At 40.8% G+C, this 26,344-nt stretch overlaps 1 protein-coding gene across 2 annotated transcripts; it reads left to right on the top strand.

The window, feature by feature from the left end:
- The first annotated feature begins 25 nt into the window (after positions 1-25).
- Positions 26-26,344, top strand: AP3S1 (adaptor related protein complex 3 subunit sigma 1). 2 transcript variants are annotated; one of them, XM_028747896.2, is made up of 7 exons: positions 26-293; positions 4,880-4,971; positions 6,817-6,928; positions 10,246-10,317; positions 13,697-13,804; positions 16,370-16,411; positions 25,797-26,033. In XM_028747896.2, the coding sequence occupies exons 1-6, from the start codon at positions 225-227 to the stop codon at positions 16,403-16,405; spliced, it is 489 nt and encodes a 162-aa protein (XP_028603729.1). In that variant the 5' UTR covers positions 26-224; the 3' UTR covers positions 16,406-16,411; positions 25,797-26,033. The 2 variants fall into 2 exon arrangements, with proteins under 2 accessions (XP_028603729.1, XP_028603730.1); XM_028747897.2 differs by lacking the exon at positions 16,370-16,411 and having other exon boundaries at positions 32-293; positions 25,797-26,344.

The following is a 26,344-nucleotide window of genomic DNA, read 5'->3' as shown; positions in this document are numbered from 1 at the left end:
AGATGACCGTTTCTCTTCCCCGTTCCCCCCCCCCCCGCCCCTTCTAATCTCGTCGTCACGTGAGCGAGGAGCGGTTCCAGCGCCTGTGGTGTCTTTCGGTAGAGGCGGGTTTTTAGGGGGCCGGAGTCGCGGGCCTCGGACTGGGGGAGGCGCAGAACGCCTCTCCCCCCCCACCCGCCTCTCTCTTTCGGCTCTTCAGCAGCAGCAGCTGCTCCTCCCTCACCATGATTAAAGCTATCCTGATATTCAACAACCACGGCAAGCCGCGGCTCTCCAAGTTCTACCAGCGCTATGTGAGTGGGGGCGAGGAGAGGTCGCCGGGAAGGGGCGGGCGAGCGGGCCGGACTCGGTTGTGTGGCGGGGGAGCTCCTTGCCAGTGGGGTGGGGCGCCGTAGGTTCCCTTGGCACCGCGAGGCAGGTGCTCTTTTCCCCCAGGAGGCGCCCTTCGCTCCGGCGGCTCCGGTCCAGCGATACAAATATTCCTCTCTTCCCCTATGGCTTACTTTCAGGGAAATAATAATAATAATAATAATAATAATAATAATAATAATAATAATAATAAATAATAATAAAATAATAATAAAAATAATAAAAATAATAAAAATAAAAAAAATAAATAATAATATTTAAACCCCGCCCATCTGGCTGGGCTTCCCCAGCCACTCTGGGCGGCTTCCAAAAAAAGTTTAAAATACTGTAATACATCAAACATTAAAAGCTTCCCTAAACAGGGCTGCCTTCAGATGTCTTCTAAAAGTCTGGTAGTTGTTGTTCTCTTTGACATCTGGTGGGAGGGCGTTCCACAGGGCGGGCGCCACTACCGAGAAGGCCCTCTGCCTGGTTCCTTGTAACTTGGCTTCTCGCTGTGAGGGAACCGCCAGAAGGCCCTCAGTGCTGGACCTCAGTGTCCGGGAAGAACGATGGGGGTGGAGATGCTCCTTCACTCTGCACATGTTCTCTGTGCCGGATTTACGTATAAGCTAACCAAGCTATAGTTTAGGGCTCCACTCTCCTGGGCCCCCCAAAAAAAAATTATTAGAGGAAAAAACCTGGATGTACATTTCCAAAATATAAGATTAAAAAAAACAAATAAAATAAGACCTACATACAGCAGCAGCGTTTTGTGTTGTGTAGGCTCCTATGGTGTAAGTAATGGGCCCCTCCTTCTAGCCTGCTCCCTAAAATATCACTGGTTTGCTCATTTCTATATCAATTACTTTGATAAAACACATATTCTGTTATGTGCTAATGGCTTTAGATACCCATTAGGTCCATAAACTACCATATAGCATATATTCAACACAAAAAACAGCGGCAATTTGTTGTTGACAAAGGCAGCTGGACATATAAAGGGCCCCATTACCTTCAGTAGCTTAGGGCCTCATCAAACCTAAATCTGGCCCCGGTTCTCTCACTCCCTTCTTGGCATTTCTTCCCCCCCTCCCCTTGGTGTTGGCACTGGCCCTTTCAAGCAGTGCTGCAGCTTGAAACTTGAATAAGATAATGGGGAAGTGGGGGTTGAGCAGGTAAGCCCTGCCTTATATAACCGATAATGACTGGCACACACACACACACCATTTGAATGGCAATGCTCATCCACTTGGGGGGGGGGGCCCACCCCGCCTTATTGGGGGAGGTAGGGAGCGAAGGGGCCTCAGTCCTTAGGAGTCGGCTCCTGTGCTGGTCTGCATCACCTGCCAAGCGTATTTTGGCCTCCAGGGGCTGAAGAATTACTGGCTCGTAATAACCCACCATCACAAGCATGCCTTGTGAGAAGTTAGGTCACCGGGTCATCTGGCTCGTGGCTGTCCCCGACAGCAGTGGCTCTCCAGGTCTGTGACACGTGCCTTCTTTTTAATGGAGATATAAGAGCATGATGTGTCGCCCACTAGAGGTAACAACCCTCCCAGTGCCTTAGCTATGGAGGGGAGGGGGGCTAGCTGGGTTTTCTTTGCTCCTGGTGAAGTCTCCGGAGGGGTGCCATTGAGGCTCCCAGCCTGTGTGTGTACACAAATGCGCATGGGAGTGCCAAGATAGGTCTTTGACCCCGGTGAAATAAAGCTTAGTTTCACCCTGACCCCTCTCCTAATGTCCTGTGCAAAACAGACATTGCCATCACCAGAGTTGCAACTGCCCATCATGAACAACCCAACCAGTGGTTTCATGTAGATATTAGATGACACTGGATTTGATATCCCGCTTTATCACTACCCAGAGGAGTCTCAAAGCGGCTAACATTCTCCTTTCCCTTCCTCCCCCACAACAAACACTCTGTGAGGTGAGTGGGGCTGAGAGACTTCAAAGAAGCGTGACTAGCCCAAGGTCACCCAGCAGCTGCATGTGGAGGAGTGGAGACATGAACCCGGTTCCCCAGATTACGAGTCTACTGCTCTTAACCACTACACCACACTGGGGACAGTGTTGCCCCTAAAATGAGCTCCACCTATGCTTTTCAGCTCTGCATATCAAGACTAGTCGTAGTTCATGTAAGGGAAACAGCAAGCAGCTTCATCCACCTTGTAGCCATACTGCAGGACTGAAGAGGCAAGGAATGTTCCAAAGATGTTGCCCATGGATGTGCACGCACTCCAGAGGCCAAACACAAGTCCTTTGTATTGCTCTGCTTTCCTTTGGACCACATCAGCGAGGCCGAGAGAGGGGAGTCTTGTTATATGGGTGACCCAGAACCTCCATACACACTGTCCAGGCTTGTGCCCCTGGGAGATCACTTCAGTGCTGCTACCCAGCGGTTTGACTTTGCCCCCGGAGGTGAACTCCATTGTCTCTTGAGACAGACAGATGCCAACTACTGCAACAACAACAATGGAAGATTGAATAGTAATGGTGAAGAAAGATAAATGTTGGTGGCACAGGAGGTTGCTTTGCTGTATTTCAGCACATTGGGCTGAGTGGGATGCGTAGGAGGATGGCAGCTCTAACGGTATTTTAGTGGGTAAGATGAGAAGCAGGTGATTATTGTTTGATGTAGAAGAGTTCTTATGTTGCCTGTTAGCTGATGCTTCCTTCTAATTAGTGACATGTGATACTCAGCCAGGCTTTGGGGTTATGGTTGGTATTGATCCTGAACGGTTAAGAATTCCAAGTTTGTAGTGTTTGGCACTATTAAATACACACACAGAGAAAAGGTACTAAAAACTGGATGTTTGTTAGCAGGACAGAAATGTGTAGGGTATGTCACTTTTAAAGGTTGCTTTCCATATGACAAGAGGAAACATGGTGCTACCATTTCCAATCAGAAAATTTTGAGTATCCTTAAGTCTATTTTGTGCTTGTGGTCGTTCTGTTTGTGCTATGTTTGCACATTGAAACTCATGTACATTTGCTATTCATGATGATGTATTTGCCGGGGTTTTTTAATACAAAGAAGTGTACTTGTAGAAAAGTTGTTACATGTCAACCCAAAGTGACTCTTAGTTGGTTCCTTTACTTGGTGATTGTCAGAGGGGAGAAGGATAGAATGAGAACTATGCTGTATAAAAATTGCAGAGCCATCATCCTTTGTAACTCCAAAAGTTATTATTTTTTTTAAGTCACTTTTAAATATGGGTATGTATTTGCATAAGCAAAGCTCGTTTCTTGTGTTGTGCTAATATAGAAATATTATAATGTGGTAGAGTTGCAGAACAGCTTAGGTGAAGTTACAGATAGGTAGCCGTGTTGGTCTGCCATAGTCAAAACAAAAAAAATTCCTTCCAGTAGCACCTTAAAGACCAACTAAGTTAGTTCTTGGTATGAGCTTTCGTGTGCATGCACACTTCTTCTATGCACACTTCTGGAACTATGGAAGGCACCACATTGAGCCGCATGAAATGAAGAAGTGTGCATGCACACGAAAGCTCATACCAAGAACTAACTTAGTTGGTCTTTAAGGTGCTACTGGAAGGAATTTTTTTTGTTTTGACTATGGCAGACCAACACGGCTACCTATCTGTAACTGGAACTATGGAAGGCACCACATTGAGCCGCATGAAATGGAAGAAGTGTGCATGCACACGAAAGCTCATACCAAGAACTAACTTAGTTGGTCTTTAAGGTGCTACTGGAAGGATTTTTTTTTGTTTTGAGCTTAGGTGAAGTAAGTGCAAAAAACTTGCCAAGAAGGATTTTTAAATGCACCTTGTGAAAGTTTAAGGGGCTAGGTACAAATCTGATGTTTGTGTCTGTCTTTGTGCACAGCATCTTGCTTGACATGATGATTTGACTATGCTTCAGAGGATGAATATCTGTTTAGGTAGTCACTCATCTTTGAGAGTTAAACTAGAGGGATAGCTGTGGTAGCGTTTTGCAGTGACAACAATCTTAAGAGTTTTGTGGCACCTTAGACAAACAAATTTATTGAAAGTTGATGTCATAATAAATTAGTCAGTTCATAAGGTGCCACAAAACTCTGATAATGAATTAGAAATGGAAAAAAAATGTGGCTGTGCAAAATATACTAGTCTAAAGTTTTAATATAGTGATTTACTGGAATTGGATCAGTTTGTGTGTAATAAATAATTTAGTTTAAATGCTACTCTTGTCCCAAAGCAAAATCTGAGATGCTATTTGGATTTCCCCCCTGAAGTTTCAGCATTTCTGTATTACCCATTCAGAATAATAACTTTTTTTCCTCTTGCACTAGAGGGAGATATTTCTGTATGTTGATATTTTGTCTATTTCTGAAACAATGTGCGGTATGGAACAGTACCAAGGGCATGTTTGCGTGTGTGTGTGTTCATTATATATTCCTCCTAAAATGTTGCACCAAAATTGTTACTTAGAGAAAATACACTGGACAGGGATGGAGCAGTGCTTATGTTATCCAACTGTATTTAGAAATATAGATTGTTTTACTACCCTAGTCTCTTTTCCTCCCCAGAGTGAAGATACACAGCAACAAATTATCAGAGAAACATTTCATTTAGTCTCAAAACGTGATGAAAATGTCTGTAATTTCCTAGAAGGCGGCTTGTAAGTATCCTGAATTGTATTCACAGTTGTTAAAATGAAATATGAAGGTGGTGAAAAGTGTCCCACTTTGAAGACTTGGCACATCAACATTATTTTGTTTTTGTACAAGTCCAACATCAAAACCCATGACATTTCCTGTAAAATGTTTAGGCTTGGAAGACAATGTGCATATTCTGCTGTGATGCTTACTTATTTGATGGTGGCCAGAATTGTCACTGGTGTCATAGGGTTGTATGGAGTGTTAGATGATGGGTAATTCCTCTGGTGGGGTATACATGTGCTCCTTATGGGACAGTTTCTCCACCTTTGGTCCGCATCCTGCACTCAGCTCTCACCTGTGATTCCTAGAAGCTGTCAGCATGCAACAGCAGCCACACTCTGGGAGATGGCTTTGATTGGCCGGCTAAACCCAGGTGCAGATCATCTAGGATTCAAGGTCCCTTACTATGTTAGCAAGCACATGTTGTTGCATTAGGACCACCACTCTCAGCTTAATACACTGAGATATGAATGGTCCTTTTGTTTGCCTGTCTCTTTGCATATACCCAAAGTAATTCAGTTAAGTCTCTACTTAGCTGTAGCTTTATGTTTTGCCTGAACTGGCAAGCCATGGCTACCAGCTTTAGAAGAAGGCATATATACATTCTTATCTGGCGTTGTTGTTCATTTGGTACCAGCGTAGTACCAGCGTAGGTTGATGTTTGTACATTATCTGTTATATTGCATGTTACAATGTTTGTACAGTGGTGCCCCGCAAGACGAACGCCTCGCAAGACAGAAAACCCGCTAGACGAAAGGGTTTTCCGTTTTGGAGGCGCTTCGCAAAACGAATTTCCCTATGGGGTTGCTTCACAAGACGGAAAAATCTTGCGCGTCCCCGTGGGTTTTTTTCGCTCCCCCCCCTTTTCCTAAGCCGCTAAGCCGCCTATCAGCTGTTCCACTGATAACCCGCTTAACAGCTGATCGTGAAAAGCCGCTAGACCGCTGTAGCGTTAATCCGCTAAGCTGTCAATGGGCTTGCTTCGCAAGAAGAAAAAACCGCTAGACGAAGAGAATCGCGGAACGGATTCTTTTCGTCTTGCGAGGCACCACTGTACATTTTATATGATAGAGTCTTTATTATGAGGAGTCACTGCCTACTGATTTAAATGGTTTTGACTTTAATGTGTTTTATTTATTTGACAACATGTATATACTGTTTGATTGTAATAAAACCATCAGAGTGGTTTACCAAAATACCCAATACAATTATCAGTAAAAGAAATCAAGAACAAATATTCAAAACATGCAAAAAATAATTAAACTCAACAGCAAGCTAAAACCAGATTAAAACACATGACATGGATGCATGTCTGGGTAGGCTTGCCTAAAGTAAAATGTTTGTAGCAGGTGTTGAAAAGGCTACAGGGAAAATGCTTGCCCCACGTCAACAGGCAGAGAGTTCCAAAGTGTGGGTGCTGCCACACTAAAATACAGATTTCTTAAAAGTGCAGAATGAGTGTTATGTGGCATTTGTAACAGTGCTAGTTGTCCAGATTGAAGTGGCTGAGTGGCCATATATGGAGTAAGGCAGTCTTGCAGGTATCATAGAATTGGAAGGGATCTCAAGGGTCATCTAGTCCAACCCCCTGCAGAACACACACAGTCTCGACACAGTTCCCTATCAAATTTGGGACCATACTGGACCCTGGTTAAGCTTTGCAATGTGCTAGCAGTTTTATTGCTGCACCACTAGGGGGAGCGGTCCCCAATTTTACCTGCTAGTTTAAAAAATGTTGTAGCTGCTAACAAATGCAACCTGGAATGTTGCAGTTAATTGTTGATGTTGATCTTGTTTTGTTTTAGATTAATAGGTGGATCTGACAACAAATTGATATACCGACATTATGCCACATTGTACTTTGTCTTCTGTGTTGATTCTTCAGAAAGTGAACTTGGCATTTTAGATTTAATACAAGTAAGTAATTTATAGAGGATTTTGTATGTTTTTGTCCTGTTGTTTTTCTTTATTTTATCTACTAATAAAGAAATAAATCTACAGTGTCCCATCATTAGATGTAAGGTAATGAGATAAGTGTTTATTCCGCTAAAATTATTTTGGGTGAACTATTGTCTAAACTGACCTGTGTATTTGCTTGCCTGTAAGGCTTGACATGCCTCTATATAATAATACTGACAATATTTCTCAATACTAAGTATTAATACTTGTATGGGGAGGAAATTATTAACAGTGGCCACACTATTTTATGTTTTGCTTCCAGTACTGGTGCTAGGAAGCTGATTGGGAGCAAAGTTTCTTACTTTGAACAGAAGCTCACTTGGATTGGATTGGCTCTGGAGAACCACTCTTAGAACAAAATATTGCCTGCATGTAACAACAGCTTGGAAAATAAAATATATTTCCCCTGGAAATGAGGCACTAGGTTTTCATGATATGCAAAAATAATCATTTCTGAAAGTGTTTCTCTTCCTTTTCATTTTGTGTACATATGTAATCTGTGGTAATCAAGTGGCGTACGTTTTTGTAACTTCTCAAACCTATTCCTAAGGCAACTGTGTGCATGCTTGGGAGTAAGACCTACTGAGCTTAGTGGAATGTACTTCTGAATAAACATATATAGAATTGTGCTGCATGCTTATTCTTTAGAAATGTGTTAGATATATAAGAAGTCAGCAGTTCAGGATGTGACTGTTTAACAGGGCTACGTGGGTTTTGACAAATACAATCTGAGTCAGGACCATTCTGGTGATGTGGCTACAGTGGTAGGACATGGAAAACAATTAAATGCTATATTGCTCACTGTTTGCAAGCCTGTTTTCAGCCTGCAGAGCTGTTATCAGGCTAAAATGCCACTTTTAATGCTTAATTTTAATTACCATATTTTTTGCTCTATAAGACTCACTTTTCCCCTCCTAAAAAGTAAGGGGAAATGTGTGTGTGTCTTATGGAGCGAATGCAGGCTGCACAGCTATCCCAGAAGCCAGAACAGCAAGAGGGATTGCTGCTTTCGCTGCGCAGCGATCCCTCTTGCTGTTCTGGCTTCTGAGATTCAGAATATTTTTTTTCTTGTTTTCCTCCTCCAAAAACTAGGTGCGTCTTGTGGTCTGGTGCGTCTTATAGAGCGAAAAATACGGTAGTTAAAGGAAGGGCTCATTCCATTTTGTTCCACAAGAGGGTGTCCTACCACAGCAAAACGAAAGGCTAGCTGTAGTGTGGCACTCATTGTCCAAGTTTGAAATGACTCTGGAAATTTTGGTTGTAATACATACCTAGGGAGGCTTGCCTGGCGCCTTCATTACATATCTTTAGGTACCAAGCAAAAACATTCCCAGGTCTTGGACTTACTAAACAATCTATGGTCTTTTAAACTGTGTGTTTGGGGCGGGATGTTAGGGATTTTTTTGGTCATTATGGTATGTATTTTTGTGTCCTTACATTGTAAATCACCCTGTGATCTTTGGATGAAGGTCAGTATAGAAATTTAATTAATAAGAATAACTATAACATAACAAAAGTAGTCATAAACAATGAATAAAACATTTAAAAATACAAAACCAAACTGAATAATCTTCACATAAATCACAACAAAATCTAAAATAAAGATACAAAAAGAACAGCAGCAACCCTGCCCAACAACCCTCCTCCGAAAAAAAAAAAACACAACCCAGTCTGCTCATGTTATGATGCTATGTAACCTTGTACAAACATCTGTATACAGCTGTACTGGGTAACCTATTGTGCTTACTTAGAAAGGAAAGTCTAGGAGTTTTCATATATGAGATGCATTCTAGGATAATCCTCAAGATGGACTTAATCTGTCATGCCATATATCCCTGCTCCCATCATGCTTCAAAATGCTTAAATTTGGTGAGGCTGAAAGCGGGGGGTAAACTAGGAAAGGAAGCAAGGGCAGTGTTGTTGATGGCCAAAACTAAAACCTTAACCCATTACTTCCAGGTCTACAGTGTAGCTCCTAAAAATGGTTCATGCAACCTGTCAGTGCAGATGGTTTAACTGATAGAAATAAGAGTTTATAGCAATAGAGAATGAAGTAAAGTTCCACCGAACTCTAGGGGATCATACGATCATTTCTATTTATCTAAATTGTTTTAATTGAAAGCTATGTAATCAGTGCTATTTTTCTAGAAACAGAGGTGCCAGACTCACCATAAACACCTCCCTTGTTTTCTTATAATAGCAATGTCACTCACCTGAGAGGTGCTGGAACTGAGTTCTGGCTGAAAGAAAGCCCTGGTTGTAATATACCTTGAAGCTTGGTAACCCCAACTTCCTCTTTTTGGTGCATATATAATGCATTTTTTTCCCCTCACCGCTTTCCCCTTGTACTGAAGGTTTGTATTTTTTACTATTAAAACATTCTGGCAGAATCTTAATTTGAAAGCAGGAAGAAAATCATTTTGATAGGTGCCACCCTGGTCCACTAGGAGACATTTAGTGATTTCAGGGGGAAATATTTTCTACCTAAAATTGTTCCCTTATGTTTGGGAGTCCAGTTGAGGCAAATGTCTAGCTTTAATGAACTCTGTTGCTCTTTCCCAGAACATTTTTATATGTTTTGGTTGCATATAGTTAGTATAAATGCTGCTTTTAGTAATAGCCTTATGTAGTCATGAATTAAATAAAGTAAGTTTCTGTCTCCTTTTAAATGGATTAATCTGCGTGCATTACTGCGTGTTTGTGGCAGAACATCGTAGCTCCTAAATAGAAGCAGTATGAGGGTGCTGCTTGTATACTGCAAATGGCTCTAGTTTTAGCAGATAATAAAGCAACTGTCTAGAAATTTTAATGCGATGTTCAGGCAAGGCCTGTCTCTTTGGGCAGATGAGACTAATGTTAAATTGGTTAGTCCACTCTCAAATCTGTTTTGTTGTTGTTGTCGTCAGGTTAAGCTTTTCAGCATGTCTGTATAAACTGTGCCACAAAAATTTGATAGTAAAGCTTTCAGACCATAGTAACAGACACAGTGTGAAGTATTTAAAGTAATAAAGTGTGAATTTTGTTTGAAGCGTGCTATGTTTGACTAAGGAACAGGAATGTCAAGCTGTCACATTAGTGAAGTTTGATCTTCAATAATGTACTTGGGATCTGCCAAGAGAGTCTGCTGTGTTAACCCTACATGTTATACAGATACATTAAACTTCCATAATTCTTGATGGTCTTCTGTGTTCTGATTGCCACATTTACAGTTTGTCCATAATGGAATGATGGAGTTGCTATAAAACTTTGACCCCTTGCAAATTTTCTCCCCACAGGTATTCGTAGAAACGCTAGACAAGTGCTTTGAGAATGTCTGTGAACTGGATTTAATTTTCCATGTGGATAAGGTAGTGTGGTGTGCTGCTGTAACATGAATTCAAAGTATTCTGTTGACCTGAAAATCACATTCTTGTATCTGTCAGAATGGTAAACAGTCCTTGTTCAAATGTCATTTTATATTAGCTAGTCACTTTTTAACTGAATATATTTACCCTGAGAAATGAATAGTAAAATTCACATGTATTTTCGAAAACATATTTGCAGTATTGCTTTTGTCAAGTCAAACCTCCTGACCTCCATTTTACTGATCTGCTATCCTACACATGGTTTCCTTGCCTTGAATACTGCAGACTTAACTCCTGAGACTTAACAATGCATACAATTGTGCTATAAAGAAAAAACTGGTGGTATACAGAAAACCCCTTGATTCCCTTGGCATATAGTCTTAATTCAGAATTGTAAGTTGCTTTTGACGTTTTCCTATCTGGTAGCTGTAGAAAAGCATGACTCAGGCTAGTGTATTGTCCATGGGAAGATAATTTTCCATGCAGAGAAGAACATACAGCTTAGGCAGTAAAAACAAAAAACAATTATAAGAAAATTGTGTGGGTTGAAAACTTAAAAGTACTTGCCCCACTCCCCCCCCCCCCCAAGTTGTACAGCAGCTTGATGCTTGTTGAGAGAATGAGGCAGTGGAGGGAATAAGCTGCTTAATTCTTCCATTAGGGAAAGAAACAACAGGCCAGAAGTTTCTGTAAAGAACATAAAATTGCTTTTAATGATTGTCAAGATTTCTTCCACATGAGCATGATTTCTATCTGCACTGCCAAGTTTATAATAACTTGCAGCGGAAAGGCAGGTGGTTAAAGATACTAGAAAACAACTTTTCTGAGTGCCTGAACTGAACTTGCTCCCTTGTATAGGGAATTTCCCCCCACCCTCCGGCTTCACTGTTTGACACCTCTTATAGTTCCTCTGAGGCTATTGTTACTTCTTCCAAGAAATTAGATGTGGACTAGAACAGTAAATGTCTGTTTATGAAGACTAGCAAGCTCCCCCCACCTTTTCCCTATGGGAAATATTCCTCCTTACTAACGATTGCTAATTTGTCTCTACATCTGGGTTTGAAGGAGGATGAAAAAATTTGGCCTTCCAATTTTTAAGAACATTTTTAAAAACACTCTTCCACCCTGAAGCCGAAATGTTTTCAGTGATGTGATTTCTGAGCAATCTAATATTTCTTTGCTTCCTAGGCTAAGCCTTATTCCCCCATGGCTTATGCCTTCCCTCTTTTGTTTATTTCTGCAGATCTGTTCCTTGCCAAGGTATTTTGAAATAGGCAGAAAAACAGCTATTGGGATAAATCATGTAAACTAAGTGCACTTACCCTGATTTGCGCAACTTCAGCGCACAGAGCCCTCACTGGAAATCATTGTCCTGGAATGTTCTGTGTAACTTATATACAGGCAGCTCCCCATTTATGTGGGGATTGAGTCCCGCCCCGCCCCCTTGCAGTGTCGAAAATGGTGTGCGTATCAAGTGTCACGCACGGGCCGCTTGCGTGCAAATGGGGAGTTGCCTATACTGCATATGAAATGCCAGAGTAGTTGCATATATTGCACAGTAATGCTTGAAGAAGATACAATACCTGAAATATTGGTAACTGCAAAAAATTATTCAGCTGCATGCAATGTATGTTAGCCTGCAGTCAAAGCACCTGAAGGTTCTTGATTTTAATGATTTAATTTCAAATATTTTTGTACTATACAAGTGTGAGACCCCGTGTCTCATTTTACTGGAAAATTTTCAATGCGGCAGCTCCCTGAACTGGAGGATAGTATTTTATTTTTTAAAAAAATCAGTTCTACTTTACATTGTGTTACGAGTTAAAAACATGTGCTGACAGTGTTCTGCAAATGTGAAAGCTTTTATAGATGAGGAAGAAATATCCAGTATGGAAAGCTGGTAAACATAGGATATATAGGCATCAATATGTAATCTTTATGCAACACTTGCAAACAATATTTATTTGAAGGGCCTCATAAAGGAGGTGTGCAGTTTTGTGTTGGATGATCCGGCAATCACACGTTTTCTATGGGTCTTTAGCATTAAGTCCATAATATTTTAGGACGCGGGTGGCTCTGTGGGTTAAACCACAGAGCCTAGGACTTGCCGATCAGATGGTTGGCGGTTCGAATCCCTGCAACGGGGTGAGCTCCCGTTGCTCGGTCCCTGCTCCTGCCAACCTAGCAGTTCGAAAGCACATCAAAGGGCAAGTAGATAAATAGGTACCGCTCCGGCGGGAAGGTAAACGGCATTTCTGTGTGCTGCTCTGGTTCACCAGAAGCGGCTTAGTCATGCTAGCCACATGACCCGGAAGTTCTATGCCGGCTCCCTCGGCCAATAAAGCGAGATGAGCGCCGCAACCCCAGAGTTGGCCACGACTGGACCTAATGGTCAGGGGTCCCTTTACCTTTACCATAATATTTTAGCTGCATCTTATGAGCAACCAGTGTTACAGCTCTAACTTAAATGTTTGCTATGTTACTAATTTTACAAAGAAGAAAGGAATTTAAGAGTCTAACCCCCTGCAATGCAGGAATCTCAACTAGATAATGCATGACAGATGGCCATCCAACCTCTGCTTAAAAACCACCAAGGAAGGAGAGTCCACCACCTCTTGTAGGAGTCTGTTCCACTGTCAAACAGCTCTTACTGTCAGAAAGTCCTTCCTGATGTTGAGTCAGAATCTCCTTTCTTGTAACTTTAATCCATTGGTTCAAGTCCTACCCTCCAGAGCAGGAGAAAACAAGCTTGCTCCACCCTCCATGTGACAGTCCTTTAGATGTTTGAAGATGGCTATCATATCTCCTCTTAGTCTTCTCTTTACTACGTGAAACATACTCGGTTACCTCAACTGTTCCTCATAAAGTTTGGTTTCCAGACCCTTTATCGTTTTAGTTCCCTTCTCTGCACATGTTCCAGCTTGTCAATATCCTTCTTCTATTTGTGAAGCTGGTTCTTCTTGCCTAAGTGCAGAACCGTATATTTGTCCCTGTTGAAATTTGTTTTGTTAGGTTGGGCCCAGTTCTCCAATCTTAACAAGGTCATCCTGAAACCCAGTTCTGTCATCAGTGGCAATGCCTACCCCTCCCAGTTTGGTGTCACCTGCAAATTTGATTAGCATCACCTCAGTTTCTTTGTCCTAATTGTTTATAAAGACATTGAACAACAACTGCCCAGGATAGAACCCCATGGTAACCCATGTGCTACTTTTTTCCAGGATGACGAGGAACCATTAGTGAGCACTTTTTGGGTTCGGTCAGACAGTCGGCTACAAATCTGCCTAATAGTCTCCTCGTCCAGTCCACATTTCACCAGCCTCTCCACAATAATATTTGATTAATTTGCTTGCCTTTGTTTCTTTTGTCATTTTTTTTTTTTTAGGTCCATAATATTTTGGCTGAAATGGTGATGGGCGGAATGGTTTTGGAGACCAATATGAATGAAATTGTCACCCAAATTGATGCTCAAAATAAATTGGAAAAGTCTGAGGTAAGAATGGAAAGAATTGAAGCCAATTGGAGCATGGTCAAACAACCTGCATGATTTGAAACTGTCGTGTATTGTTTAGTATTGCCTTATACTTAGCTACATGTACTGTTACAAAGAAGCATTTAGTATGTAGCATGTTGAAGCCTTTGTTGATTGCTGAAATAGCTGAACATCCCCTTTTCCTTCTACTGAACTCCCATCTGCCATTGGCATCTGTGTATCGAAACATTTCTGAGCTTCCTTCAGTCAAGGCTTAATTTTGTGTTGATTTTTTAGAACACCCTATTGAAGGGTGTGTGCATGTTAAACAGAAATGAAACCTGTTAATAAAATGAGATGCTAGAGATTGCTAACCTGCAACCCTCCAGATGCAACTGAACTGCATCTTCCATGATCTCTGACCATGAGCTGGTGCCAGTTCAGTAACATCTGGAGGGTCACTGTGGCCAAAGTGGCCAAAGAAGCTCCAGCAAGAAACAGATTAGCATGGCTAATCCTAGATTCTGAAGTGCTATCTAGTTCCACACTATAGAACTTGGTGAATTTGACATCTAGCGCCACTTCATCCTAGGAACGATTTCTTTTCCTTCCCAACAATGTAAGCCAGTATGTCTGGAGTTACACAACCAGAGTGTTAAACCAATGGGCACCTAGAAATTGATATGGTACCTTGCCTTTCCCACAAATAATGATCTGGGAATATAAAAGGCATAAACAGGGGAAAAAATCAGGAATTCTTATAGTCAAGCTAAATCACTGCATTTCAGTCTTTTTTAATTATTATTTTTTGAAATCAGTCCTGGAGAGCATCGCTTTAATGCTTTCCCCATGCCGTTCCTCCCCACTCCCCCACTACTGGAGGAGGAAAGTTGCTATGAGGGCAAATCCCTTCCCTTCCAGGGCAAATAGCTTCAGTCATGCATTTAATGTCTCATCTAGTTTCAATTCTTAGTCTTTTGTATATAAACAGGTACGGCACACATTATCCTTCCTTGTGTTACCTACAAATGAAACTCATTTTGCAACTAGTTTGCTCATAAAATTGAGAGGTGAGTTTCCTAGCAGTTTGTATTGACCCTTCACATAGCTTTTGCAATTTGGTTGGACATTCTCCATCCCTTTGCCCATCTTACGTACATTTAACACGAGCAGTAGAGCATTGGCTGAGAAGCACAGAAATTTGGTAGGTCATGAAACAATGCATGGCACTATGCTAGTGCAAGAATATCAGCAAAGATCTAAACAGTGAAAACTAGAATCTGACTTTAAATTATTCAGAACTGAGTTTCTACAGATGGTTCAAGAGAACTTGCCTAAATAAGTTGTTTATCCTTTTTTGAAGCACAGTTTAAAACAAAAGCCGAGGTTTAAATTATTGATCTGTAACTTGGACTGTCAAATAATTAATTCTCTCGAAGCAGGCCACTTAAGTGAAGTGGACAAGTTTAACTTCAATTTCCATTGTTTCATCTACTCAGCTTCTATTTTCTGTATAAAACTTGACAGGTAAATAATGGAAAAGTAATTAGATCATAGTGGCTTTATCTTCACTTAGAACCACTTCTTGTTACAACACCAATTAAAAGAGTGGATTAAAAAAGGCAACGTAATCTCTGGAGAGACTAATTGGTCCTTTTTAAGCTACCTGGTATATTCTTTTGAAGATCTGCCTGTTAACATATCAACTCCTACTTCAACTAATCCAAAATACTCGCTTTGATCCAAAGTGCCCCTTCTGCTTGTGTGCAGGGTGTGTGTGTGTGTGTGTGTGTGTGTGTGTGTGTGTGTGTGTGTCTGATTCCTCTCAGCTCCAGCACCCCATGTCCTCTGACTCTCAGGTGCATTTTTAGGAAGCGTGAGTTGCAGTGGGAATAGCCGGAAAGGAAAGCCCTGGCGTGTGCTCAGAGCACTGCATGTGGCTCTTTGGATCCAAGTCATTAGTTCACCTATTTGTTTATCTCAATTGGTGTACAAAGCTCATTTTCCAAAAGTAAACAGAATTGGTTCCGGAAGCTGTAGATTTAATCTTCCTAGCACAGAACTTGGAAGACAATCCAAAGCAGTGTCAAGTTTGTTCAGCTTTTAGAGAGTTTAGCCTCCACTGCACAGCCCATTTTCCCCGGATGGTTTTGTTACAAGTGAATAAGGCTGTTCCAGAGTAAATGGGTGCATTATTGCCTCGGAAATCAATGATTTTTAAAAACATGATAATGTTTGTCAGCTGAATTTGTAGGGCAGGATACGGAACAACAGCACCTTCTGCTTCTCTCTTTGCAAGCTATAAACAATGTTAGCTGTTAGTTTCTGATACCTGTTCACAGAAGCAGAAGTTGTGCCATTCACTCCAAAAGTTAGTAAGACTTCACTCAAGCCTTTGGTAAGAGAGTTTAGGATAAGGATTTGTCAGGCACTATCAGTGACATGGAAGGTGTCCTATATAAAAACTGGGATACTTGTGGTGTACTTGCAGTGTTCAGCTGGGTGTAAATTTGGTCGTTTAAGTCACTCCTCATTTTTTCCAAACCACCTGATCTTTTCTAGTTCTTTCCATTCTTCTCTTTACAGACCTTTATCTTTCAGTCTCCCAGACAGGACAGGTAGATCCAGGTATTGCCAATTTTCAGAAAAAAAATGTGCTTCTATAAAATAAAGGGAAAGCAAAATGATGTCAAAGGCAATAACTAAATTAGGCCAGACTCAAAAATTATGTGTTGATAAACCCATATTAGTCTTTGTAGCCTACTTTTTGTGCTAGTTTCCCTCATCTTTTATTGCCTGTAGTGTATTTACTAGATTGTCATTGACTTCATATATTTTTATTTTTACTTTCCCCTTTCATTAGTGTTCAACTTTAGAATTTATAATTTTTTCTTAATGTAGCTTTATTATTTGTATGCTCACATTACAAAGCAATCTGATTGTGCTAGTGCAAACGTAATGCTTCTAATTGCTTACGCAATCAGAAGCAGAAATCAGGGTTGTGTGTTTCCGCTTCTCTGCTACCATTTGTTCCTTCTGGAGCATGGGTTTTACCATCTGGCCTAACCATAACATAACTCTTAGGTCAGCTATTAAGTAAGGCTGTTTAGGCTTTCCGCTGAATGAGAATCTGAAACTAAGGTTCCGGGCAGATTTAAAATTCTGGATAAAGAGGAACCCTGGCTATCCTCAGTTATAATTAACATCACTGGTGATGTAACGCTTAAACATGGAGAATGCCACAAGGACTTCATACTCTGGAAAGGAGACAGAGTAGCAGCACATCATCTCATAAACCACTTCCAATTGCTTGAAAAAAGTTTGCAAGGACTATTGATCCCCAATTACACATGCAGTAATACAAATTGAATATTTTAAGTTTTGCAGAATAAACTCTATTGGTGTGGAAGCATGGATAATCCCAAGGGTAGGGTTTGAATTTAGTGGAGCTTCTGCTCACACTTGCAGATGGCGACTTGGATTTCTGCCATCATGTGGCATTGAGAACTATCCTAGAGGGTTGTGTGACCCTTGGGAATCACTTTTAGGGGGCTGCAGCAGGAAGGAGGTGGGTAAGCCACAGTCCATGGTCAGAATGTTCTTCTTAAGTAAGTGTGATGCTCCAGGGAAGGAATTTCCCATTTTTAACTTGTGAGGAAATAGTGCTAGAGATGAAATGCTACCAGATGAAGCTTTCAAGATTAGCTGCTTGTGTATTTTCAAGCTAATGCCAAAAATGAATCTTAGAAGTGTGTGTTTTTAAAAGGTAGCTGAGATTCAGGAAACAGAAATCAACCCCACGCTGTATTGTGGATGGATGCATGAATTAAATAAATAAATAGCCCCACTGCCAGTTGAACTGAGCTGTAATGGTACATATTGCAAACATAGTGCAACTAATTTGTACTATTTTAATTTACATAGAGATATTCTATGATTCCTGCATTGCAGGGGGTTGGCCTAAATGACCCTTGAGGTCCCTTCCAACTCTGCAATTCTATGAGTCTTATGATTTTGAGAACTAAAAATTTAAGAGAAATTTCAAGCAGTCAAAACTTGTGGAAATTAAAAACCAGTCAGAGTAATAATGTACAAATGATGAGAATCTTCTTTTTAGAACTCAGTGAATTGAAATAACTTCCACAGAAAGGGAAAACTGCACACAATAAGCTTCAGGAGGGAGATATTTCTGGGTAGACTTTATAAGAGAAGGGAAAAAGTTGCAATCATAGTTCTGTATACGCTAAATGTCAGGTGGACCCTTGACACTGTTGGTTACAAGTAAAATCCTATTATAATATCTTACTTGTACCATTATTATATTTGAAAGGAAACTTCAGATATTTGTTCTAATTGTTTTAGAAGATGAAAATTCTCTATAGAACTGGTTCTTAGCGAATTTTAAAATATTATAAGTAGCTAAATGTGTCTTCATTCAGTTAAACTGTGGGTGGGAGCAATGGCTTAAAGTGGCTATATTGGACAGGATTCAACCTAAAAGTGACCAAAATCATGGAAGAATTTTGTATATAATAAGTAATCCAGCCAGTTCAGTTTGATTTAATTCCCCCAAACCACACAAAAATTCTACAATTAAGAAAAGGGGTTTTAATTAGTGTGTGTTTTCTTTTTATGTAGTATTGCTCTATTTTACTTTCTGCTTGTATATGTTCTGTTTTTTATTTTTGGGTCTGGCAATTTTTAAAGGAGATGACAAACAAACAAAATTTTAAAAAAACCATGCCCATCCATTACTATCGCTGTGATCCAAGTGCTTGAAATTTCCAAGAGTATGTCTAAGTCTTCTATCTGTTTGGCATTTTGATATACTTGCAGACTTCATTTTGTTTTTTCTCTAATTCTGTTCATTTATTTAACCTCATGAGAAGAGAACATGACCATTCTTTTATATTCTGTAGTGCATCCTTCCATCCTATTCATAACCCTGCTGCTTTGAATCATACTTGTTCTGGGAAGAAGGGTTAATGCAGAACACCAGCAGCTGTGATATCCAAGTTTCAAACATGTGGGAGGAGTCACTTCCAAGAAAGGTGCATATAAAAGGACTCCCCTTTTATAATGAGCACAAGCTCTTGGGACGCTAACCTGTCCATATGTCTTCCAAGGAAGTCTTGGAAGGTAGCTGATAGAATCCTCCTATTCTGGGGATAATACAGATTTAAAGTGATCATAGTTACACACTTTTGATGTTAACGCATGTAATGTGCTACAAAAGAGTGAGAAAAATGCACAACTTCCATATTACTAAATAGTGTCCTGAAAGTTCTGTATTTTCTGCTGAAAGGGAAATGGCTTTCCTAGTTGTGTGAACTGGGTGAGTGTACTTAATTGTGTCACCTCAGCCTTTTTACCGGGCTCAGTTTATAGCCACAAGCCAGTATTTTAAGTTCTGTGTCTATCCAGTGGCTTTTGACGAAGAACTGAAATGCCAAACTGCTGTGTGCTCATTTAATTTGAGATTATAAAGCAGCTGGGGGAATGTGTTGCCTGGTTAGTTGCAATTTGAGCTGTCTGTAAGTTCATACTGTACTTCTGAAACTCTGTGGAAATGCTTAAACATAAATGTGTAGACGGGGGATACAATCTGTCCTTAGCAGTAAAAGGAGCACACAGATGAAGGGTGCTGAATCCTTCCTTTGTGCCTCATCTGCCTTCATTGCTCTAGCCCACTCCCTTTCCAGCTCTGATACCAGGAGTGAGACGGGAATGGGTTTAGGAGGTAAGATGAATAAACAGGTCTCTTCTAATCTCCCTTCCCTTTGACAGACACCATCCCATCTGTCTTCTGTGAACTGGATGGGCTCACAAAAAGAAATGCATGTTTGCCACCAACTTCTGTAATTCGTTCCCAATATTTGATGTGTCTTAGGTAAAACACCCAAGTATTTATAAACATTATTCCAAAACTGTTCACATTGTCTCAGAAGTACTGTGTGACCTGTATCCCATGCTTAAGTGATGTATGTTGAATCCAGCATTCTAGTTTAAATTGGCAGATGTCAATTCACCAAATTAAATATAAGGTCCTGGTCCTCTTCTCTTATAGTGGTGTATGGGTAAATATGTTGTATTGTCTGTTCTGGCATCTGCCCAGCATTTATGGATGGGAATAACCCAAAATGTACATATTTTCCCCACTAAGGTCTGCTTATGGAAACCATATAAAACAAGGTGTCTTTAATAGATGGTAGCCAGTCGTGGTATACATGAATACTGACATTCCCAAATGACTTCATTATTTTGGGTGTAGAAGAGTGTTTTTATGAGGTTAATAACAACAGTTTCAGGTTGGTTAAAAGAGGGTTTTTTTTTCTTTTTCTGTTCAAAGTAAAGTAGGGTGAAAGGATACCGGAATGTTTGACAGGAATAAAAAAGGAATAAAAAAGCTGCCATGTTAACCAACATAAAGCTAGAAATGTGTGTTTCCTGTTGTATGCTGTTTTGAAGTGGGGTGCCAGAGTCTTTCACATTAAATCAATTCAACTAACTGGCTGGATATGAAGGAGTTCCCAGGGCAAGGGAGGAGTTCACACACTAGTCAAGTGTTTGTAATGGACATTGGCAGGCTTGGCAGAGCACAGAAATGGTGCTACCTTGCAAATGATATCATGCCATCAAGTGCTGCACCGAAACATCCAGTGAGCATCTCTGCTCATTCTAGCTCTAATGTATAACCCAAATTTACAAAAGCTGCTTATGAAGTTATGTTCATTTCCTAGGCATCTGATCTTGGAACTTAATCTCCTGTTCCACCTGGCCTTTGAATGCCTGTAATTTTTAACCCATCCTTCTCCCTAATAAATAGGTTGTTTTTTTAAAAAAAAACTCATTGAGCTCTGCCTACTCCTGACTTTCAGTTCATAGGCACTTTGTCCCCAAGACTTTGGGAGGCAAAATTGCTCTGTTTGAAGTTTCCTGCATCTTCAGTCTTAGACATCTTCGAGAAGACATCTGAAGGCAGCCTTGTTTAGAGAAGCATTTAATGTTTGATGTTCTATTGTGCTTTTAATTCTGTTGGGAGCCACCCAGATTGGCTGGGGAAACCCAGCCATATGGGCAGGGTATAAATAATAATAATAATAATAATAATAATAATAATAATAATAATAATAATAATAAATTACTTAAGGCCATATCTGCATACTTTTGATTCCATGAAATCCCAAGGCTAAGAACATGTGAGTGGATGCATGTTACAGCAGTTATCTAATTTAGACCATTTATAGGTGGAAAATCATGAGTTTGCAGGGCTTAATCAGCCATTAGATGAGGCTATCACAAGATTTAGGACTTGTGAGCAAATAAACATTGCCAGAGAGCCTGTTTACAACTACATTTCTTCTGCTTTTGATATAAAAAATAAATAAACAAACAAATAAATAAATTTGTATTCTGCTCTTCATTTGAAGATCCCAGTGTGGTTCACAGCAGAAAAATACAAAATGAGAATACAAAATACATAACAACAACAAAAAAAAACCTGGAAGAATTTTAAGGGATTATCAGAAGTTATGCATATTTTCATGTGATTATATTCAGATTCCAGGGTTCTGGCCAGTTCACAAGGGTATGTCCTGGTTTTCCAATATGGTACCTGCTTAAGCTAACCTGTCTTAAACATTCCAATTCAATAGGTGAACATGTGTAATAAATCTAGCCTTTCTAACCTCCTCTCCCCCCCCCCCCAATTCAGTTGAAAGGAACTTAAAAAAATTGCAGGAGCTTTTATGTGAAGTTATCTTCTGCTCTAAGGTTGCAGTTTTGTGCATGCATACTTGGGAGTAAGCGATATTTAACTTGGTAGAATTTAACTTAGCGGTAAATACCTATGGTGTATTATATTTCCTTTTTTGCTAATTTGGTGCCCTAATTGTATTTTCAACAATTAAGTCAGCATTTTTTATTATTCTGCCTTTTTTGCAGCTTTGTAATAAAACCACATATAAATCCTGGTTCAAGCTTCCTAATTTTGGAAGCTAAGCCCTTTCCCTTAAAAGTGTGTGTTGGGAAGGAGAAGACCAGAAGTGTCAGTTGTTAGAAAAAGCACTGACTGGATTTTGTTGGGTGACGGTCAGTTAAAGGTTAACTAGATTAGGAACGCTATCTTCCTCTGTATCCATCCCTGTTGAAATTTGGGCAGTACAATGTGACTTTCATGCATTTTTGCAAGGGATACTAGTAATGACTAAACATTATTGCCAAATTGAGTAGTGGAGTGGGGTATAAGGTTGGATTTGGAGGAAGAATTTAATGGCAGAAGATGAAACAGGTGGAAATTTTTTTCTTTGCTGCCATTCTGATCCCTCATACTCAGAAATAAGACTCATAGAACTCAGTGGGGGTTGCGTTCAAGCATGCTTGGTTGGCATATGTCATGTAGGTTGTAGCACATTTCAGATATATTTCCTTGTGAAAAGATTGCTGGAGCTTGAAATAGTTTTTGTTTCATTGTATAAATACTCAGGTTACATACACTTCAGGTTACATACGCTTCAGGTTACAGACTCCACTAACCCAGAAATAGTGCTTCAGGTTAAGAACTTAACCTCAGGATGAGAACATAAATCGTGCAGCGGCAGCAGGAGGCCCCATTAGCTGAAGTGGTGCTTCAGGTTAAGAACGGACCTCCGGGACGAATTAAGTTCTTAACCTGAGGTACCACTGTATTTAGAAATATTGCAGATTAAGAGGATAACGGTTCTGGGGATCATTTAACAAGCTTTTTGAAAGTAGTGAACTTCTGATATGGACACATGCTTGTACTAGACAAAACACAGTAGCCCTATATTTTAGGTAACTCTAATGAAGGCTATGGGAAGCCTGCACCCTTAAACAAAATGCTTATAGCACAGCTAGGCACACTGCAATGCTGCTGAGACCCCAGTTACCCGCCATCTTAATATCCCAGAAGCAATTCTACATTTAAATTAACATAGGCAAAGTTTCTTTCATGGCCCCCACAGTGCCTAGCAAAAGCCCTTGACTAAGGGTGCTTGTGCAGTAAGCAGCTTCTCCACGTCTAAAGGAAGAATGCAGTAGACTAGTATATGAAGCAAAATATTAAGCCAACCTTCCAGGCAAGAAGTATGCTGGCTTGCCTGTACTTTGTCACAGAACAGCTTGGTGTGAGCCCAGAAAGTTTTCTGCCAGAAGGAATTGTTCTCTACCTTGGATTAACTTCAAGGGAGTGGGGAACCTTAAAATCAAGAACGTAGTTAGGCAAATTTATGTGACTATTAATGTTCATTTGTGAATCAGAGTGCCGTATTTTTCGCTCTATTACACGCACCAGACCATAACACGCATGTAGTTTTTAGAGGAGGAAAACAAGAAAAAAAAATTCTAAACGAAACAGTGGATGTATGATTTTTGTGCTTCATGCTGTGGCCACAGACATGTGATCTGACGGTGAGTTTGGGGTAGCCCAATGCAAAAATCCTGAGGATCCATGTGGATCCATACTTTGTAACCACGTTTTAAGTGGGGAGGGAAGGAAAAGCACTCAAGGGACAAGGAACACGCATGGGGTGTGTGGAGAAGGATGCTGCTAATAATGCAGGCGAGGGGTTTAAGGGGAGAAGGAGCCAGTGTGGGGTGTGTGGAGAAGGAGCTTTTCCGGGAGCTGAGCGGGGAGGAGGGAGGGAAAGAGCACTGTTGCTTTAAAGGAGCCAACCGGACAGCAGCCGCTTACAGCAGTGTAAGCAGCTCCTCTCTCCCGTTTTGCTCCTTCTCTCCCTCTTTGCTGCTTTACACAGCTAATGGCGAATCCCCTGCAATCCAAGTCCTGCTCATGTGCTCAAACCTATCCTGTCTATCTTGTGTAATTTCCCCCTCTCCCTCATCCCGTGCCCTCCTGTCCCCAGCGCGCTCAAGCAGCCAGCGGATCAGGGGAGACGCTGGGAGACATGCATTTCCCCCTCTCCCTCATCCTGTGCCCTCCTGTCCCCAGCGTGCTCAAGCAGCCAGCGGATCAGGGGAGACGCTGGGAGACATGCATTTCCCCCTCTCCCTCATCCCGTGCCCTCCTGTCCCCAGCGCGCTCAAGCAGCCAGCGGATCAGCTGAGACGCTGGGGACGTGTCATTTCCCCCTCTCCCTCATCCCATGCCCTCCTGTCCCCGGCGCGCAGCCTCATTGCTCCATTTAGAGAGTGCGCAGACCTTTGCTAGCTGAGGCTGCAGCAGCTGTTGCTGGCTACGCAACGCTTTTAAAAGCGCCTGCTGGCTTTGAATTGCCTGCCTCCTTCCGGCTCGCTATGGCTCCCGTCTGTCCCTCCTCCCGTGTAAGCAGCTGCTGCCCACTTTGCTGCCATGCCTCTCCTTCCCTCCCTCCTCCCCGGCTCCTCCGTAGGTTGCTTTAAAGCGTAGAGCGTGTAAGCGGCTCTCGCTTTGCTTACTTTCAGAGAGCCCCTCCTCCTGGCTGTAAAGCAGGCAAAGCTAGAGCCTTGCAAAGCGAGACAGAAGCCCTGCAAGCGGCTCCCGCTTTGCTTAACTGACGGCAGCCATGGCTCCGGTCCAGCGCATTCACCCCATAACACGCACTGGCATTTTCCCTTACTTTCTAGGAGCAAAAAAGCGTGTGTTATGGAACGAAATTTACGGTATGTAAGAGCTAAGCCTAGCCTTGTAAAGCAGCACTGCAAGCCATAAACATCTTGGTTAATTAAATTCATTCATCTGTGCTGGCAAACATTTTGTACATTTCTCTTAAAGAGCAATGCACCGCAATAGTGATTTGAATATTTAAGTCTTAACAGTTTTCTTTGAAGTAACTGGCAGTCCCCCATAACCCTGGCTTGCTCTTGAATTTACTAGTTTGAAATACCAAGATGCAGTTGGGGGAGCTATGCAGATATAATGGCAAAGTTTCCAAAATCTGCATCCCTTAAACAGCATGGGTAATGTGTATATAAGACGTTTCTAGAAATGGAGAGGATTTCTTGCATATTTTGCAAGAAGGCAGGCTACAGGTAGTAGTAACCTCTGAATCCTACAGACAACTTTTGCACACATTGGAGTAGCAACCTTTATGTTGTCAGTCTATCCCGAACATAGTTGCTTAGTTTTAATCCCTAATGTATTTGTTTAAAGATCGGTTGTAACTACTTGTCTTCTGTGTGGATAATAATTCTGAACACAGGGATTTTTCCTTCATAGATAAATTATGTTGAACTCAGAAGTCTTGGCTCAGGAGCATTTTTCTCTAAACCTTACAAATGGAAAGGGAAGACCCAATAAGTCAGGGATGGGAGGGACCAGTCATGTTTATATTTAGCATCCGAGTTGCCAAAATCAATTATTTAGTGTAAGCCTATGTTCTTTTGAAGGATCAACAGCCATGTAGCAGGCAGGCTCTTGTTTTTTAAGTGTTTTGGATTTCATTCTTGGAACGTCCCCATAGCCTTTGAAGTGAGGTGGAATGGAAAAAAGATATAGAGGTCATTCATTATTCAGTCCTACTAAATGAATGATTAGATATAAAATCAGTGTAAAGATTCTTCATATTTTTTGCATATGATTTTAGTTTTCAGCATTTGATTAAATGCTAAAGCCATAAGAGAAATAAACATATTAGAGGTAATACAAACCAATAAAAAAATGGGTGATTATCAAGACTGGTCACCAACTGAAGGTGTCAGAACACTGGTGCAGGTTGCGTGCTGCAATGCCTGGAAACAGTAAAAATCAAAGACAGCATGAGCTTTAACTTTTATTAACCTCAATCTGGTTGTTTTACAGACTCTACATTAATTTTTTCCATCAAGTCGCCATTGCACGTGTTAACCATGTTTTAGAGTTTGTGTGAACTGCTTTTTTTCTCGTTAAATACTTCAGAGTAGTCCATGTCATTCCAATCCAAAATACCATCTGGTTTTTCTAATCTCGAGTCTTGGTGTCTGTGTATAATTATTTATGGTAATAAAGTCATCCTTGTGGTATGCGACTGAATGTAATGTGCGCCATCTTAGTGATATCTTTTTCTTCTGTATACAGGCTGGTTTAGCAGGAGCCCCAGCCCGGGCTGTGTCAGCTGTAAAGAATATGAATCTTCCAGAGATCCCAAGAAATATAAATATTGGTGACATCAGTATAAAAGTGCCAAACCTTCCCTCTTTTAAATAAATTGTGCACTCCAGGTAAAAATGAAGAAGAAATAGAAGTTGATCGCAAATGTTTACCAAACCACTGTTTTGCTGTTTAAATCAAAGGTCATGTTACCCTGTAGAAATCCTTTATAAAATTATGTGAAGTTGATTGTGCTTTGCTTAGTGAATTTAAAGAGAGTGGGTGGTTTGTGATTTCCAAATAAAATTCCTGTGCCCATCTAAAGCAAGCATATAATGTTCTGGAAAAATAATTCAAACTGTTTATTTACTTTGTATGACATGTTTTTTTGTATAGACTAAGCTCTGTAATTAGTACAGCAGTCCTGTATACATTCCTTCAAGTTATTTAAGATCCTGATTTAAATGTCGCATGAAAGCAATTCAGCTGTATCTTCTCTTGCTTTTTAAATAAAGTCATAACTATGTGGACTGCAA

Source organism: Podarcis muralis, chromosome 11 (genome assembly GCF_964188315.1).
Source record: "Podarcis muralis chromosome 11, rPodMur119.hap1.1, whole genome shotgun sequence".
Taxonomy (NCBI): Eukaryota; Metazoa; Chordata; class Lepidosauria; order Squamata; family Lacertidae; genus Podarcis; species Podarcis muralis.
Note: the sequence above shows the minus strand (reverse complement) of the source record. Positions and strands in the feature narration are given on the sequence as shown.